Below are 17,505 nucleotides of genomic sequence, written 5' to 3'. Positions count from 1 at the left end.
TGTGTGTGTTGATATGCTCCTTTATCTCCAAGTCTGATCTCTCTGATGGCTTCCACCGCTTTGGGTAGGTAACCTGGAGTGGGCTCTAAGCAAGTAAGCATGCCAAGGGCTCACTTACCTGCCCAAAGACCAGATACCCCACAGCCCTTCCCTCTTGACCAGAGAAGGAGAGGGAGTAATAGCTGCATATAATTCCGTCCCCAATTCACCCAGAACAAGGAGCGGTGTCTCCCAGTGCCCCTCCTGGCCCAGCCCTGCTAGCATTACCAAACAATCCTCTCCCTCTTCAATCCCTGCAGCTCATGGACAGCAGGGCAGGCACGTGACTGAGGAACCCCGAGAGGGGAACACATGAATCCATAACTGGGATTCCTGCTAACGCTTTCGGGCCTTCCTTCCCAGTCCCAAGCTCGAGGGCCAGCAGGTTTCGGGGCTGGGGGGTGGAGGAAAGAAGGATGGGGTGAGGTTTTGCCCCTTGCTGCTGCTTGGATCTCCCAGCTGAAATCCTGAATATCAGTGACTCAGGAGGGGAGTAGGTTGAAGGAGGTTAGGAAGCAGGGAAAGCATCAGCGCAACCCCGGTCCCCGGAGGAGCGACCCCATCACCGCAGGCCCTAATCCGCTGTCAGCAGTGGCCAGCAGAGCTTGGCGTTGAAGGAGGCACGTGGGAGAGGCGGGAGTGAGGAGCGGGCACGTGGTCCAGCCTTCTCAGCCCCGTGCATGCCCCCCGCCCCCCGTGAGGAGGGGTTTGGGAAGGTAGGGGCGGGCCCGGGCGGGGGCGGGCGACAGGCGGCGCAAAGCGTGGGGCGAGGGCTAGCGGCGGGAGCTGTCCGCGGGACCTGGTGCTGAAGTGAGCGCGGACGTGCCGGAGCCCGGTGTGTGGTACCAGGCGCCTGGTGCCCCGGCTGGCGAAGACCATGGCGTTCATGGTGAAGACCATGGTGGGTGGCCAGCTGAAGAACCTCACCGGGAGCCTGGGGGGCGGCGAGGACAAGGGGGACGGGGACAAGTCCGCAGCGGAAGCGCAGGGCATGAGCCGAGAGGAGTACGAGGAGTATCAGAAGCAACTGGTGGAAGAAAAGTGAGTGGGATCCCTTCCCGGTTCCAGCGACCCCCACACATACACACAGCCGCTGTGCTCACCCTTGGGTCAATCTGGGGACCCAACTTTCCTCCCCTGCCTTCCTACATGTGATAAGAGGCTGGGAGATGCCTTCTAGGCTACTCCCACAGCCACTGCTTTTCAAACCCAGGACCCTGCTCCAGCTCTGTACTCTGGCCCAGAGGGCATAGGGGGAGGGGTGATCGGTGCCTGGGACAGGGAGCTGGGTGCACGTGCATTTCTGACGAAGCAAATAATCCCTTAATCCGATCTGGTCCTAGCCGCCTGTGTCTTCCAACTGGGGCTCCTTTGAGCCAGAAGCTCTGAGAAAAGCAGCACAGCAGAGGTGGTGGTGGGGGTGCTCAGAGTCGCGGAGACAGATCCTGAGATGGGAGCACCCGTGGATATTGAGCCTACTGTGTTCCAGCAGTCCTGGGACACAGCGGAGGTGGGGGTGCAGTTAGGCTGCTTGGGTTCAGATCCTGGCTTTGCTTCTCATTAGCTGGGTAACTTTAGGCAAGTTACTTAACCTTTCTATGCCTCTTTTCCTCTTCTGGAAAGGGGATGGTCGTCTTAATATATGCTTTATATATTCATGTAGATTAAATAACTTAATGCATGTAAATCATCTAGCCCAGAGCCTAGCACGTAGCAAATCTTCGTTAAATGTTACTTGTTAATTCACTTAATCCTAACAGCGTTGTGAGTTGCAATGTCTCATCCCCATTTTACAGATGAGAAAGGCAAGTGACTTACCTAAAGACATACCCTAAAGTAGTAATGGAGCCACAATAGGAACTCAGATCTATTCCTAATATTTTCCCCCCTCATGACACAGTTTGTCAGGGAGGGAAAGACAGGCATGAGTCAGGAACGGCACAAATATTGGGATCTGCAGAGAGGGTTAGAAAGACTGACACCCCCGTTCAGTGGCGGGTGCAGAGTCCGCAGAGGGCACGATGATGGGGAAAAGCAACAAAAAGCAATCTAATCGGGTCAGGTCTGAGAGCCCTAGCTATGCACAGGCCAGACGGCTGGACCCATGCAGGTTGCTACCAGTACTCCAGAGACCCCTTGGGGCCCTCGCTCGCAGACCCCGCCCCTTCTTTCAGTCCTTGCGTTGACTCCACCCCGGTATCCTGGCAGGATGGAGCGGGACGCGCAGTTCACGCAGAGAAAAGCAGAGCGGGCCACGCTGCGGACTCACTTTCGAGATAAATACCGACTGCCCAAGGTACGAGAGCTCAAGCTGTAAGAGTGGACCGCGCCCTGAGCTCTGGGCTTAGAACTCCTTGATCCACTCTGTGCGCCAGAGCTCTCAGCCCGTGAGACTCACAGGGTGCTTGGTTGAATCTTTCTTTTTCATTCATTTGTTCATTCACTCAGTTAATCAGCGCTGCCAAGAGTGAGGGCTTGGTGTTTAGGGGAAACCCAATCATCCAGAGACTGACAGGTTTGTGTCCCCAACCCTCCACCCCAATCAGGCCTGGCCTCAGAAGGAACAAAGGAGACAGAAAGTAGATTTTACCTCAGGAATGAGTATTCTCAGGCCTTCTGAGCATGCATGGAGGGCATGCTGAAGAAGAGAAGGCCAGTGACTGATGTAAGAGGTACTTGGCCATGTTCTCATCTAATAACCTCAATAATGCTGCCAAGTAGCTATCACATCTACAAATAAGGAAACTAAGTCTCAGAGAGATTAAAGGACTTGGCTAAGGTCATATAGCCAGAGAGAGATGGAGCTCATGCCTGTGAATACTGAGCCTGTGCTCAATTCAGGCCCTAAGGCTGTTTTCCTGGCATGGGGTCTGCCTGTAGAGAGCAAAGTACCTCCAAGCAGCCAAGGTGTATTTATCAGGATGTCCCCTGTGCTCCTGTAATCACTCAGCACCGTAAGCACACAAGTATGTTACTTCTGTAACCTAAGAAAGCAACCCAAGCATAAGCCACTTCCAGGATATCACCCTAGAGTGCCTGGAATAGAGCTAGACTGAAGGGGAAATAGAGGTAAAGTGCTATAACACTTCTGACCTTGATCTTCCACTTGAATTGAAAGATCAGTGAACATTACCTTCACTCATTCAACAAATGTTTACTGAGCCCCTGGCTGCCTCTGACTTCCCACAGAGCACCAGTCTTTTGGAAGTCTCTCAAAGGGAAAACCAATCCAAAAAGCCTGCCTGGCTGCAAACCCAGCTAGGAATGGAGTCATTACTCAAATGCTTGCACTGAGTATCTAAGGGACACAACTCCTACCATTAGGGAACTCTGAGTCTACAAGAAGGGGCAAGACTTGGATGTGACTGAGTAGGACACATGGTCCCAATGCCTCCCACAGGGACAAAGAAGTGCACTAGCCATGGGCAGGTGCTGTGAAAAGACAGCATAGATGTTGGAATCAGTGACATAGATTTGAGTCTAGCTCCCCTGTTTCCTAGCTGTGTGGCCTTGGGCAAGTTACTTACTTAAATTATCTGAACCTCTATTTCCTATTTGTAAAGTGGAGACAAGAGGAACTACCTCCTAGATACTTTTTTATTGTGAGAATTAAAAGCAACCCAGCTCAACATTAGCCATAAAACAGGAGTTGATAAATGGTACCCATCACTATTATTGGTTATGTCCTTTGGTGGTGTTAACAATAGTCAGTACATGACAGTTGATTTTAACAGTGTGACTCCTGGGCATTTTCATTTTCTCTTTACTCAGTATGCTAAGTCCTTCAGTGTCTCAGAGTGAAGTAAGGCAGTATGAAAGTGCAAGGCCTCCAGGTCAATGCATCAAATGCTTGACCCTGGGGTGTTATGGGTAGGGGAAGAGCTCACTAGAACATGGGGCTCAAGAATCTAGGGACCTGAGCTGGGGGCGATGGTGCACACCTATAATCCCAGTGGCTTGGGAGGCTAAGGAAGGAGGGTTGCAAGTTCAAAATCAACTTCTGCAACTTAGTGAGGCCCTAAGCAATTTAATGAGAACCTATCTCAAAAAAAAAAAAAAAAAAAAAAAAAGGTTGGGGGACAGCTAAGGCTATGGCTCAGGGACTGGAACCCAGTCCAGGTTTCTTTCCTGACACTTCAACTCTGAGTCCTCACAGACCTGCACCTCCACCCCGCCCCCTTTTCCCTTCAGAACGAGACAGATGAGAGCCAGATCCAGATGGCAGGTGGAGATGTGGAGCTACCCCGGGAGCTGGCCAAGATGATTGAGGAGGACACAGAGGAGGAGGAGGAGAAGGCCTCAGTCCTCGGGCAGCTGAGCAGCCTCCCAGGCTTGGACCTCGGCTCACTTAAGGACAAGGCCCAGACCACACTGGGGGACCTCAAGCAATCAGCTGAGAAGTGCTACATCATGTGATCACTTCCCCTGAGGTTGCCCATTGGGATGGCCAGAGGGCTGGTCCACATAAGGGCTAAGAGTGTGTCTCAGTTTCCAGGGATCTATACCCCATTTTGGGCTTTATTTCCCTTGCCCTAACCTAGCCTCAGAACCCTTCTCATCCTTGCCCCAAACCTGACTTCTAGTGCCTCCCTTCCCACTAGGAGCAAAGTTTCTGTTCCTTTTTCTATCCTTTAGGACCCATCCCCCTTCTCAGCCTGGGGAGGCCACCCAATATTATAGAAATATGTCCATCCTTCTCTGGCCCTCAAGTTCCTGCACACAGGAGCATTCACAAAGGGACACAATGACCCTGCCATGTTGGCCACAGATAACCCTGGCACACAAAGACACACAACCCCTAGGTTCCTAGCCCCATCAGCTACCACCCCTCAGATGCTCTCAGAGGAGGGCTATAGGAGATACCCTAGCAGACAGGAGGCCTGCATTCCAATCTCCATCTTTATTGTCCTTGAAGGCCACTGCTCTTTCAGGGCCTATTTCATCATCTGGAAAATGGGAACAGACTGGATGATTCCTAAGATTCTTTTTGGCTTTGCATCCCTGGCCACTCCAGCCGAACCCACACTCCTCCTTGGGCAGGGCCGCAGCTGCAGTCAGAGCCTCAAGCAGCTGCCACTGTGGGCTCTGGGAGCTGAGCAATGCTGGGTAAGGGGCGAAGTGCCAAGGATGGAGCTGGCATCAAACAGTAGCCCAAGCAGCTCCAGGCCTTCTCTGGGCCCAGGGCCCAGCCAATTTCTGTCCTGTTCCTGTAGAACTCTCTGTCTGGATTCTATAGCTGGAATCTCCTCTCCTAGCTCAGTGAAAAATAAAAATTTCAAATGTCATGGTTCTCTTTTCACTTTTTACTGATCTTGAGTCCTGGAGCTCATAGCCCCAAGCCCGCCCTGGAGGGGCATCCTCTACCGCCTACCTGAGTGGCACAGTGGGGAGGACACACTCAGTGCCAGGAGTGGAAGGGTCTTGTGAATGGAAGGGAACTGCTCCACTGCCAGTCCCTATAAGATGTTCTAGTTCTACCCTCCCAGGGCCATGGGTGAGAGTGGGGGGCTGTACTGACCCAGTAGACTGGGGCAAGATGAAGTAGGGACTGGGCTCTGGGCTTTGAGGGGGATGTGATGGCCATCTGGGGATATATGTGGGAAGGTGGGGGCCTTCAGGGCATTACCTGGGTCCACAGGAACTGCCACAACTCAACCACAGCTTTCTCTGGCACCTATGCCTACTACCCTTTCCTCACTTAGGAGATGGAGGATGTAACAGAAAGAAGCAGGGAACCTGTGCTCCAGCCTGACTATCATGTGGCTTTGAGCAGGCTCCCTTCCTCTCTAAGCCTATTTGCCCCTGTAAAAAGAAGAGTCCCACCATCCTAAAATAACAATAGCACAAGTTTCAAACGGTGACTTTTTTCTCTCTCAGGGGTCCTGGGGATCAAGCGCCAGAGCTCAGGCATACTAGATAAATGCCCTACCATTGAGCTACAACTACAGCCCCAAAGGATGACCATTTGTAAAGCCCTTGACACATGATAGGCCATATCAATAAATGGGGAGCTGGGGTTGTGGCTCAGTGGTAGAGCGCTGGCCTCGCAAGTGTGAGACCCTGGGTTTGATCCTCAGAACCACATAAGAATAAATAAACAAAATAAAAAGATATTGTGCCCATGTATAACTAAAAATAAATAAATAAATAAATAGATGGTAACTCATTATTTAAAAACAGGAGAGGGGTGGGTTCTGAGGTCATGTGACACTTCCTAGTTGGGCAGGCAAAGTCAGTGGGAAGGCTCCCCTGGCACCCTCAGGCTCCTGAGGTGGCCTGAGGCGAGGCAGAAAGCTGGTCCTGTTCCCAAGCTCAGTGTATTCAGGAGTTTATGCTTAGGCAGTGAAGAATGCTTTTGAATTTTTTAAAACAACAAAAAAATGAAGAGCCCAAATGTCATCCTGCTCACCTTTGGTGCCAGGGATAGGTGGAGCAGAGGGTCCTGGTGACTCCTGGAAGGTGCCTGAGCAAATGGGTCACCCTGGGCCACCTGCAATGAAGGAAGGAAACACTGCAGGCAACCCAGGGTGCCCTCCACCCTGAAGCTCAGGTCCGCCTGTGGGAAAGCCTCCTGAGGGATGATTGTCAAGGGCAAAGTTCCCATTAGGCTCCCTTTGTAAAATAAGAACAAAGAACACAAAACACGGGCAGTAGGTGATGTGGGGGTAGGAGAGGGGAGAAAGAAGGTGAAGAGCTGAGAGTGGGAAGTAGAAGGGACCCAGGCCAGGAGTGGAGGCAGAGCTGCTTAGGCTATCACATGGGCTTCGCCCTCCTGAGCAGCTCCCAGGAGACCCTGGGGAAGGGCCCCCGCAGCTACTGCACACAAACCCCTTCTGACTTTCCCTGAGCTGGAGGAGCCCCAAGCCAGGTGTGGGGGGCGCGTGGGCTGCCTCAGTAGCGTCAGCAGCAGGACCCACGTCAGCACTTCGCGCTCCAGGGGCCTTCTGCCTAATGAGATCAGACAGCCCCCTTCCCCCTCTGTGCTTTGCAGGGCCAAGAGCCAGCCTGGGGTGGCAGGCAGCGTGTGTGTCGGGGGGTGATTGGGGGACACTCGATGAACCCTGTCAAAGCAGGGCTGTTTGGTGCCTGGAGTCAGAAAGTGGGAGGGGACTGACCCTCCACACTGGCTCTCCCTTCACGTCTTGGGAATCCCAAGAAGCCCTGACCTGTCTGCACTGTCCCTGGAATGGAGTAGAGAAGGCTACCAGGCAGAAGGGTCCAGTTCTGTGAAAGCGCAGGCTGAGGGCTCTCTGCTTCTGCTGGTCTTGCCCTGTTTGCCTGTCAGCTCCGTGCTCTGGGTTTCTCTCTCAGTCTGTGTTGCTCTCCCCTGTGTCCTCCTACCCTCTGTCTCATTCCCGGCTCAGTGCCTGTCCTGTACCCCTGCCTTCCACAGGGCTTACGGGTCAAGCTGGGGCCTCTCCTTCCAGGCCCTCAATGCATCCACTTCATTCTCTTCCTATCCCATTTCTATACTTTCTTACTGTGGACAATCACATGCTCCCACCTGGTGTGATGTAAAGGCCACAAAGAAAGCTACCTGCCACCAAAACTTCCCTTCCACAGTGCCCCAAACCCTACTACTATAGCATCATAGTTTGGAGCCTGATGCTCTGTGCCTTCTCCTTTCCACCTACCCTCCTATTCTTTCCCCCTTTTTCCTTCTTCCTCTTGCAGGCAGGTGGTAAGAAAGCCCTTCTGTCCTCCACATGCTTTTTCAAGGAGAGAGGGGAGGTCAAGATGGATGGCCTCCCCTCCCACCATTCAAGGGCTCTGACTCCACCTTCCAAAGGATTTTGGGAAGATTGATGGCGCCCCTGGACCCTACCTCAGGAAACTCCAGTCCCCTTCTGCCTTGACCATTCAACCAGTCAGCCCAGACCCAGTGGGAGGAGGGGTGCAGAAAAACAAGTGACTTTCCGAGGCCAGATGGTCCCCAGAGAGGAGTTGGGGAGGGTGGCTGGCGTTTGGAGCGCGTAGGATCTCCCTTTCCCCAACATCCAGATGGTCCTCCTCAGACACTGGAGGCCATAGGCAGGCACTGGGGACATCTGGGGCATGCTCACTTGCTAAGCCAAGCTGCTGACAATGCCTATTGACCCAGCTGATGCTCAGGCCTGGGAGGTGGGAGCTTTTGTCCCCCATCCCACAGACCTGAGGCTGCAGTGGGGGTGGGGAGCCACAAAACTCACTGCTCTGCCTCAAACCCAGTACCCATCAGGCATCACCATCCTGAGTCTGTATGAGGCGTGAGGAGTCTGGGTGGCCTGCGTCCAGAGGAGCAGCAATGTTAAGGCTGCCTCAGTCTCATCCAGCAAGAGCCATTCCCGTGTGTGACCATGAGTGGAAGTCTGTGTGGGGATCTTCAGTAATCTGTGAGCTTGGACATGGCTTTCTGGTTTTGTGTCCATGGGATTTCAAGTGTGTAGGTGTGAGTGTGAGTTACTCTGGGGGAGTATTCCTTGATGCTCTCCATCCCTCATGCCTCAGCCTCATGAGGCCATCTCTCTCAGGAAGGGCTTGGATGCTGGAACAGCATCCTGGCCTCTGTGGACAAGAGTTTTTCTAGATAACTTCCTGTAGGGACCAAGATTCTATATCCTTTTGTATCCCTGGAAGCCAAATAATAGGCAAACTGGGTACAAGGACACCTGGCACCCTCAATCTGCTCTAGAAGTGGCCTTTGGGAGCAGAAAGGTTCCAAATTGGCCTGGTGCTGGTTTTGACCATGGGTGACTGTGAAAGTGGGAGGATAAGGCACGGTGAGACCTGGACACTGCTGAGGGGCATTTGCACTGTGTTGAAAATGAGAGGTGGAAACAACCTGCTCCAAAGAGCAAAAGTATTCGAAAAGCCAATTTGTAGGTTTCTCACGTGTCTTCCATTAGAAGAAAGGCCCTACAGAGAGCCTACCTCCTCCCTTGCCTCTAGCCTTCCAACAGGACTGCCTCCATTATAGGTGGCTGGCACACAGGACCAGCCTGGACCCATCCACCTAATGGTTTGCCCAGGGAGAGCACCTTCTCAGGGTCTGAAACTTCCAGGCATTTCCTGTACCTAATTCTTCATATAGGCCCACTCCTCTCCATACCCACATTGTCTAAGAATTTAAGGTTCCTGTTCTCCATCACTTGATATAGATCTATATCAGAAATAACAAGTTGGGTGGGATCAGTGAACCAAACCTCTCCCTCCCAGCCCACCTTCCCCATTTATCCACCTAAAATGTCCATTCATTCCCCTCCTCCCACCTACTGCAATCTTTTTGTCTGGTCCATTTTCAGAGATAATCTGAAATGTTTCTCTCCCTAGATCTGAAAATAACATTTTATTGAATTTACCGTATGCCAGGCTGATGTACACTACACCTCATTACATACTCCCATGGGGCACATTTCTTCATCCTCATTTTATGGAGAATAAACAGGCTAATTGATGGGTCCCAAGCTTCCCAGCCAAGTGGCAGAGCCAAGATTTTAGCCTGCTCCTTCTGCCTTGTGGTACTGCTCTACAGTGCCCTCCAATGGCCAGGTCAAAGGCTTCAGGGGAATTAGTTCCCTGCTCCATTCCCTGTATCAGAAGCCATTGAACTGTTGAAGACAGCAGCTTGGTATCAGGAAGCCTGAGGAACAGCTTCTGGGTGGCTGCTCTGAAGCGCTCTACCACACTCTTATTAAACTTCAAGGACGCTCCTAACAACAGCTGGTCAGATCAAGAGTACAGAATCTGCTGGAAACAACTCCTGCTTGAGGGGGAAAGTGTGTGGTATAAAGGAGAGAGCATCTGAGGACTGCCACCAGCCCCAAAACAGAGCTCTGAGCAAAGGGGAAAAGGGCCTTGCCAGGCTCCCAGGCCCGTGCTTCCCACTGGCAGGAATGGCAGCAGTCAGCTAGCTCTTCTGGATTCCCAGGGGGCTGCGGGCAGGAAGCAGATGTGCTTACCACTCCCTGCAGTGATCCCCCTAGCCCTACTCTCAAGGCTCCCCAAATTTCCTGGCCTCCTCTAACCTCGGCTGTGAGCAGGGCTACCTCTCCCTATTTTCCCTAGGGCAAGAAGAGATGCACAAGTACCCAAAATAATTTAATAGAGAAACAATTGCAGTCTTTACACCCAGTCTCCTGCAGAGAAGTCAGCCAACACTTCAGAAGGCTTTTTTGTGTGTGTTTAGTTTTAGGAATTTAGACTTCTAGGCATTTAAGGGCAGAAGTGTTAGAAATCTTCTCTGGTGTGTACATTCTTCTCCACGTTACATTCACTCTGCCCTCATGAGAGCCCATGCTGTGGGCTGTGGAGGTATCAGTTACACCCCTGAAGAGATGAGAGGCTCAGAAAAGGAAAGGGGCTTGACCAGGGTCACACACTGGGGTAGTGGCAGTGTCAGGCCTAGGACTACATATCCTGGACAGTGCTGGGTGTGCCTGCAGCCTCTTAGGGTCAGCAGTCCCCAATCACTCCCCCAATCCTTGGCTCAAATTCCAGTACAGGGCCTACTCTGCAGCTAATATGTGTTTTCCAAATAGGACTGAACTGAGAGGCATGAGGATTGAGGACCCCTCCCCGTTGTGCCAAGGCAGAAACAATAAGACATGGGATTCTCAAATTTGTACCACCCCTACCAAGAACATTACTCTCATGCTTGAAGGATTATCTTAAAGTACAGAGATGGTGGGCAGGAATGAGCTCGGAATAACACTGTGGAGTTCCATGGGACTGAGTGCACTGTCGGGTGGGTGGTCCCTGAGGGTCCTGGAGTGCCTATTCCAGTGGAGGAGGAAGATGAGCTGGAATACCTGCTCCCCAGAAGGGTGGGTCCAGCTGTCTGCTGGCAGGGACAGTGCAAGAGCAAAAGTACCCTGCAGAGGGCCCCCTGCCCTCTTCTCAGAGCAAAACCCATAAATGGCTTGGTGCTCCCAAATTGACAGGCTCAGGACCCAGCAGTGCCCAAATAACAAAGGTCTCGTGAGAGAAACTCTCGTCTCAGAATCCTGCTTCCAGTGCTCCCAGCACATGACATGGGCCACCAGGCCCTCTGCAGGCTGGGCAGTACTGCCAGGAATTGTCTGGAATATGGAGGTCTCAGAAGTGTCCATCCAGGAAGCTCCCCAGACCTGCAAAGGGCCATTTAATTTTGGGCGTCAGCCTGAATTCGCATGCCCTTTTACTCCAGGAGTCTTGTGCTGTCCAGTCATCCTTCTGAGGTCACTGTAAGGTGCAAGCTAAGGAGGAGGGAGGGGAAAGGGTCAGGCTGAGGTCTTTGGAAAGAGAGCAGAAATCTGGGCCACCCTCATCCCTCCTTTTGTGGACTGTCCTCCGAGGCAGGACTCACAGCTACGAACTGACTCCGACAGCCCCTCCTTGTCCAGGGTCTCTCCTTCCCAGCGAGATTCCCTCATCTGCGAGACATAAAGGCAGCACAAAGGATGAGGTAACCAGAAACAGAGAAGAGGGCCACAAAATATGCAAAGGGGGCAGCCACAAGCATAGAGAACCCACAAACCCTCACCCCAAGATGGCCCACCTTGACCTGCTCCTTCAGGTATTCAGCCCGAGCCATGAGGTTCTGAACCTGCAGAGGGAAGACATGCCCATAGATGGGAGCAGGGCCTAAATTTGAGCTCTTCCTCACTCCTAATGCTTTCCAGAACCCTCTGCCCCATTAGAACAGTCTCCTCGCTAACCCCTTATTTGCTGCCTCCTCCAGGAAGGCTTCCTGGCTACAAGAGCCTAGCACTTCCTGCTAATCTGAGCATCCCATCCCTGACCCACTGACTACAAGTCCATGATGTTTGACTCTCAGACTTGGAACGTGCCAAGGGAAGGAAACTTGGAAAACCCCAAGGGAAGGGAACTCCACAGGGAATCCAAGGAGTTTCCACAGACAAGAGCAGAATAAAAGGGGAAGAGAAAGCCCCGACCAGCCTCCCAACCCTAGTAGGCACCTCAGTGTGAAGCAATTCTCGCCTTCGGCCTGGGGGCTCCGCTGTAAGGAGAGGGCAGGTGGTGAGGGCAAAGCTGCCAGGGGTCTGGTGTGGGTGGTGCTGGCACCTCACCTGCCAGCAGCAGCAGCAGCTCCCCCAGGCTGTGTTGGTACAGGTCCAAGGCATCCTGCTCTCCATTGGCTTCTTCTTCCTGCAGCCATGAGGACACTAGATCATTTAGGATCATGCTTCGAATTCCTCCCTACCCTATAGAGAACTCTCCACCAGATACAAACCTTGGCCATGGCAGCCGAAGCCACTTCCAGGGCAGCTAGGAGGCGTGGCTTGTCCCGGGCCATCTCTGGGATGAGGAGACAGAGGCTCAGAGTGAGGAGATGGGTTTTTTCAACACAAGGGGCCTACCTCAACCTGCCACCCCTCAGGCTGGAGGGAGGCCTGCAAGGGGCCTGGTAGATAAGCCAGGAACTTAAGCCTACCTCTCAGCAGGTCTCTGGCTGATGTTCCCTGTCTCAGCAGGGCCTTGTTGGAGGAGGAGACGATGGCCTTGAGCTCCTCAGCCCGGGACACGTACTGCCCTACCTGTAGGAGGGTCAAGGGCTGAGGAGAGTTGTCCCACACCTGCCTACCTGTAGCACCCACCTCCTGCTCTCCCTGTGGGTCCTCAATAACTCTCTGAAGCTGTAACTACATCAGGTGTCAAATGAAGCTGGCCTGACCCCTCCCCAGCCCAATTCTAAGACAGCTATTCCCCAGAGGCCCTGGGATCTTTGGGGCCTCTCCACTCATACCACCCTTTTCCTCCTAAGATCTCACCCACCTTTGCCTTAATTGCTTCCTTCCGCTGGGCATCCACTTCATCTGCAGAAGGTAGAGATTCACATGAGGAGTCTTGGGGGGGAGGGATGTCTATGCCACACCAAGCCCAAGAATCCCTAAAACACCACGTTCCAGGTTTATCCTCTGCCTTATCTCCTGTAAGATCCTGGATGGGAAACTTCCTCTGGAATCGATCACTGCAGATATAGCTGACCCCCACTCCTGTTGTACTCGGGGACTACAGAGCTTAGTTTGACACTCACAATGCAGGGCAGGCACAAAGAAGTCCAGAGCCTTGCAGTAGAGAGATAAGGCAGTCGCAGCGTCCCCTTCCTGGTCCTTCTTTACAGCCTCTACCACCAGGGCACTCTGGGGATGGGCAGATCAGGAGTCAGGCACAGGGCTGAGATAAAACCCCGAGCCCATCCTCTTGCCTCTGTGGGTGAGCCACCTTTTCACCACCAAGGGGGGGCAGATGGGACCCCCCCCACACATGCCCTTATCCCGCCACATCCCTGTTGGTCTGCTTACTGCTCGTGCCAAGCTCTCCCCACTAGGCATGTGCTCCAGGTCTACCCAGGGGTGGGCAAAGAAGTCCTGGAAGGAGATCCGACGGCTTGGGTCCCGCTCCAGGAGCCGCTGTAGTAGGTCACGGCAGTCTCGGGAGAGCGGGGGCCTCAAGGGGAGCTATGGGAAGAGGAGGGCAGGGACAAATGGCCCTGGGCTCCAGCACCTCAGCCCCGAGCCCAGGGCCCTATTAGGAACCTCAGAGACACATGTTTGACATGTGGAGAATCTGAGACCCAAAAGGAACAAGATGGGTCAAGGTGACAGAGCCTGTGGAGAGCCAGGCCTCATTTCCCAGGCTCTTGCCCACAGGGGAGTAGAGCCCTGTCTGTGGATCCCTCCCTCCATCCCTGCACTATGTTCCTGGGAAGTTTGGGTCTGGTTCTGTTGTGGCCTGCCCGTTTGCTGTGGACTGTCCCGGATCCCTGCAATGCATCCAAGCCCCACCTTCCCTGCTAGAGCCTGCCCCATGGCCATGGAGACAGCCTGGGGCCCACGTTGCAATTTGTGTAAGGCCCTGATTCCTTCCACCCTGACATGGTTGCTAAGACCCTGGCAGACCCACCTCAATAACCCGATTGCTTCGGATCTTCTCTTCCAGTTCCAAGAATGACCTGGAGGCAAAAGGGGGCTGCCCAAAGAGGGCTTCTGTGGAATGGAGGCAGAGGAGAGGTTGGGAAGGGAGGAGGCCAAGCATGGCCTGGCACACTCCTGGGGAGAGGGATCTGATGCTCCTTAAAACAGGGCCACAGATCAATAGAACTGTAGTTCTCATTTACACCCCAGAGGTCCAGAGAAGTCTTATCAGAGGACACACAGTACAGCCCTTGGGTTAGGGTGGGAGAGGGGGACAGAGGTCTCACCATACAGGATGACCCCTACGGACCAAAGGTCCACACGGGCGTCGTACTGTCGCTGACACACCATCTCAGGGGCCATATAGAGGGGAGAACCGCGGAGTACATGCTTCTCATCCCATGGGGACATGTGCTGTGCGAAGCCAAAGTCTATAGGCAAAAGGCAAGGCAGCAGGGCTCAAATTCCAGCTGCTTCTACTTGTAGCCTGTAAAGCCTCACCCCCAGCTCATGGCAGGGCTCTTCCCCACCTTCCAGACTCACCACCAGGATCAATTCCACTTCCCAGCCTCTGCAACATCCTCCTATTTCTTCCTCTGGGTGTGCAAATCCCAACCACCCTGCACACTCTCTCTAGGCATCTGCTTCCTAGGAAGCTACCTGATCATACCAGCTACATGGATAAGGGCCTCACCCTCACTGTTCACCATCTTAGGCTACACCATATTCTTTGACCTCTAGCCTAAAGTCCATTCTTGTCCAAATTGTATCAAGGGCCACAACCATTCTTCTCCCACAACACCCCCTCCAAGACCGCCCCAGATTGAGTCACAGTTTGAGAACCAATCCAGTCTGTTCCCTGATCACAGACTGATCCCTGATGCTGGTCACACAATGAGACTGTTTCCAGACTGAAACCCAAACCTGACATACAGTAAGCCCCAACTCTGACCACAAACTTACCCTAACTCTGCCCATTACACTGCTGGAGTTAAGTGTAGGCAGTCTAAGAAAGCTCCTATCTGTCAATGATGTGACTCAGCCCTGGATCTACCAGTCTGTCCCTGTTTGATGTCTCAACAGGGGCCTGCCAGGCAGAGGGAGCCTCTGCTCACCCACCCAAAAACATCACCCCTGCTGTTCCAGATTCAGACCTGCCAGTTTAAGGTGGGGCTTCTCCAAAGAACTCAGCAGAATGTTCTGTGGCTTCAGATCCAGGTGAGAGATGTTTCGTTCATGCAGAAACTGCAGGGCACTAGCTGGGGAGCAGGACACGCGCAGAGAGACAGGTCAGAATAGCCCCTCTCCTGCTTATGTCTCCCCTCCCCAGGATTTCATCTGCCTTTTCAAGCTTACACAGCCCCAGTTCTAGCCTTACTAGTCTCACAAATGCTTCACAGATAAGCACCAGGCTCCTGCCACTTGCAAAAGTTCATTTTCCTCCAGTGCCCACCTTTCTCCCCTCTAGACTTCTCACAAGTCTCCTGAGATGCCCTGGCCCTTTAGGATCTTTTCCTTTTCCTTGTTAATGTACTTGGGTTCCACCTACTGAGCCTTGAAATGTTGAATAAAATTCTCATATTATGTTCCACATGTGGAAGCCTGAACTCCCGGCAAATGGAGGCTCCTCTCTCTCACAGCACCCTAAAGCTACGGTTGGAACATGGGAAAGACAGGGCCCTAAAAATTCTTAAGCAGCAGCAGCTGCAAAGCAATGCCTGGTCTCTAAGCCTGGGGATAGGGGTAGTATGCAGGAGGTACAGAAAACATGGGAAGGGCTGTGAGGCTGGGATCTGAGGCTTTTACCCAATTGCTGCATGAAGACTCGAGCCACCTTCTCAGGAAGAATCCTTCGGGTATGAATGAATCGAGACAAGTCACCTCCCGCACAGAACTCCATGATGAGGTAGATATTGTCACTGTCCCACTGTGATTAGAAGTAGAGAAGCAGCCTAGAGTGTGTCCCTTCTCCAGTCCCCTTGGGGGAGCCCCATCCCAGGTTCACACCTGGAAGTCTTTCAGCTGCACGATATGGGGGTGCCGAATGCCCTTGAGGATCTCAATCTCAGTCAGGAGGTTTTCCACCGACGCCTTGTTCAGACTTTTTTTTGCCACACACTTTATAGCTACCACCTCTCGAGTGTCCTTCTGTTGGAAAGGAGATTGGGGGCTCTGCCTTGAGAGGGCCAAGGTCATGCCTCGCTGGAAGAGGCACCTTTGCTCCTTTCCAATCCCTGGACGTGCCCACCCACACAAGCCCCGGGGCGGAAATCCCTGCTTCCCCTTCTCAGGTTCATGAGGCAGCTGGATTCTGGAATCCTGGCTTCCCAATCCAGCTTGGTTGTTCTCCAACCTTCTGCAACCCAACCCTCACTGCACCGCATTCTAGGTGCCCACGCAAAGGTACGTCACTCAGTATTCTAGAACTGCCACTCCGCCCCTTACTGGTCTTGCCTTCTAGAGTCCTGTCCAGACTCCTCCCAGGCCACGGGCAACTTCCGTTTTGAGCCAGTTCTTCAGCCTCTGACACTGGGGTCCCACCAAGGTCCCCCCGCCCCTCCAGAGCAAACAGTGGGCGTATACTTGTGTTTGTTTTTAAGACCCAGGAGTGGCAGTGAGCTCCACCCTCCTGCACCAGGGTCAGCCTGGGGCTGGGCAGACCGCGGGCCCCACTGATCTTACGAGGTCTCTGACCCCCCACGTCTCCTGCGTCGGCGGCACAGGAGCCGAGCGCCCGGCGCTGTAGCCCCTCCCACACCCACCTTGGCGTAGGCCTTGTACACGGTGGCGTAGGTGCCACTGCCCAGGCGCTCGGTGAGGATGAAGCCGTCCAGCCGCGGGGGACCCCAGCCGGGCCCAGCCATCCCGCGCCCGCCCGCAGGCGCTTCCTGGTTCCCGGCGCCGGTTCGGGCCGGCAGCCGAGCCCACGTAGCGCACGGCGGCTCAGCTGGGGTCCACGCGGCCCTAGCGCCGCCCTCCGGAAGTGCACCTCGACCCCGCCCCGCTCCGAGGCTCGTCCTCCTCCCGCTCTCGCAGCGGCCCCTGGGCGTCCTCCGCCAGGACCCTCAAGGCCTTTTTGGGATCAATGAAGTTTCCGCGAGGGGCACGAAAGCGAGCCGAGTACCGCGGATACAGTCACCCAGGGAATCCCACCCAGAGACAGCGTCCAGAGATAATCCACGTGAGGGGGTGTGAGAGGAGGAGCCCGGTGAACAGGACCGTGAGGGGGAGGGGAGATTCCAAGAGGGACCCAGAATGGCTCCTTGGAAGACAAGACTAGCAGCCTTCCCTGGGGGTGGTAACTGTAATCCCAGCCACTCCGGAGGTCGAGGCAGGCGGATTTCAAGTTCGGGGTCAGCCTCTGCAATTTAGCAAGACTGTCTCAAAAACAAAAGGGGGAGTGGGGGTGGGGATAGGAATGTCGCTCAGTGGTAAACCCCTGGGTTCAATCCCCAGTACAAAAACGAATGGTAGTTCTGAAAGTAGAAGTACTTGGGACCAGCCAGTGCCTTTGGAAAAGGCCAAGTTTCCTTTCCCCTTTGTCTTTGGAGGAAGGGGCTCATCCACCTGT

The 17,505-nt window shown here is 53.6% G+C and overlaps 2 protein-coding genes across 3 annotated transcripts; one reads left to right on the top strand and one right to left on the bottom strand.

The window, feature by feature from the left end:
• Positions 1-781: 781 nt before the first annotated feature.
• On the top strand, positions 782-5,324 carry Cplx3 (complexin 3). The gene is made up of 3 exons (XM_005316803.4): positions 782-1,080; positions 2,248-2,335; positions 4,231-5,324. Exons 1-3 carry the CDS (start codon positions 917-919, stop codon positions 4,453-4,455), a joined length of 477 nt encoding a protein of 158 aa, XP_005316860.1. The 5' UTR covers positions 782-916; the 3' UTR covers positions 4,456-5,324.
• A 4,779-nt stretch (positions 5,325-10,103) lies between these two features.
• Ulk3 (unc-51 like kinase 3) lies at positions 10,104-16,918 on the bottom strand. 2 transcript variants are annotated; one of them, XM_078049271.1, is made up of 16 exons: positions 16,697-16,916; positions 15,942-16,082; positions 15,741-15,861; positions 15,089-15,193; positions 14,222-14,365; positions 13,924-14,006; positions 13,323-13,478; positions 13,055-13,160; positions 12,793-12,833; positions 12,452-12,554; positions 12,251-12,315; positions 12,087-12,165; positions 11,976-12,016; positions 11,555-11,602; positions 11,363-11,429; positions 10,104-11,252 (listed from the first exon to the last, which is right to left on the bottom strand). In XM_078049271.1, exons 1-16 carry the CDS (start codon positions 16,796-16,798, stop codon positions 11,236-11,238), a joined length of 1,419 nt encoding a protein of 472 aa, XP_077905397.1. In that variant the 5' UTR covers positions 16,799-16,916; the 3' UTR covers positions 10,104-11,235. The 2 variants fall into 2 exon arrangements, with proteins under 2 accessions (XP_077905397.1, XP_077905396.1); XM_078049270.1 differs by lacking the exon at positions 15,942-16,082 and having other exon boundaries at positions 16,697-16,918.
• Between the last annotated feature and the right edge of the window lie 587 nt (positions 16,919-17,505).

Source organism: Ictidomys tridecemlineatus, chromosome 5 (assembly GCF_052094955.1).
Source record: "Ictidomys tridecemlineatus isolate mIctTri1 chromosome 5, mIctTri1.hap1, whole genome shotgun sequence".
In the NCBI taxonomy this organism is placed as follows: Eukaryota; Metazoa; Chordata; class Mammalia; order Rodentia; family Sciuridae; genus Ictidomys; species Ictidomys tridecemlineatus.
Note: the sequence above shows the minus strand (reverse complement) of the source record. Positions and strands in the feature narration are given on the sequence as shown.

Coding starts and splice junctions, on each gene's coding strand:
- Cplx3 (XM_005316803.4), top strand. CDS start 917: ATGGCGTTCATGGTGAAGACCATGGTGGGTGGCCAGCTGAAGAACCTC. Junction 1,081..2,247: donor AAGCAACTGGTGGAAGAAAA/GTGAGTGGGATC, acceptor GTATCCTGGCAG/GATGGAGCGGGACGCGCAGT. Junction 2,336..4,230: donor ATAAATACCGACTGCCCAAG/GTACGAGAGCTC, acceptor TTTTCCCTTCAG/AACGAGACAGATGAGAGCCA.
- Ulk3 (XM_078049271.1), bottom strand. CDS start 16,798: ATGGCTGGGCCCGGCTGGGGTCCCCCGCGGCTGGACGGCTTCATCCTC. Junction 13,161..13,322: donor GGGAGAGCTTGGCACGAGCA/GTAAGCAGACCA, acceptor GCCCATCCCCAG/AGTGCCCTGGTGGTAGAGGC. Junction 12,316..12,451: donor AGCCAGAGACCTGCTGAGAG/GTAGGCTTAAGT, acceptor TCCTCATCCCAG/AGATGGCCCGGGACAAGCCA.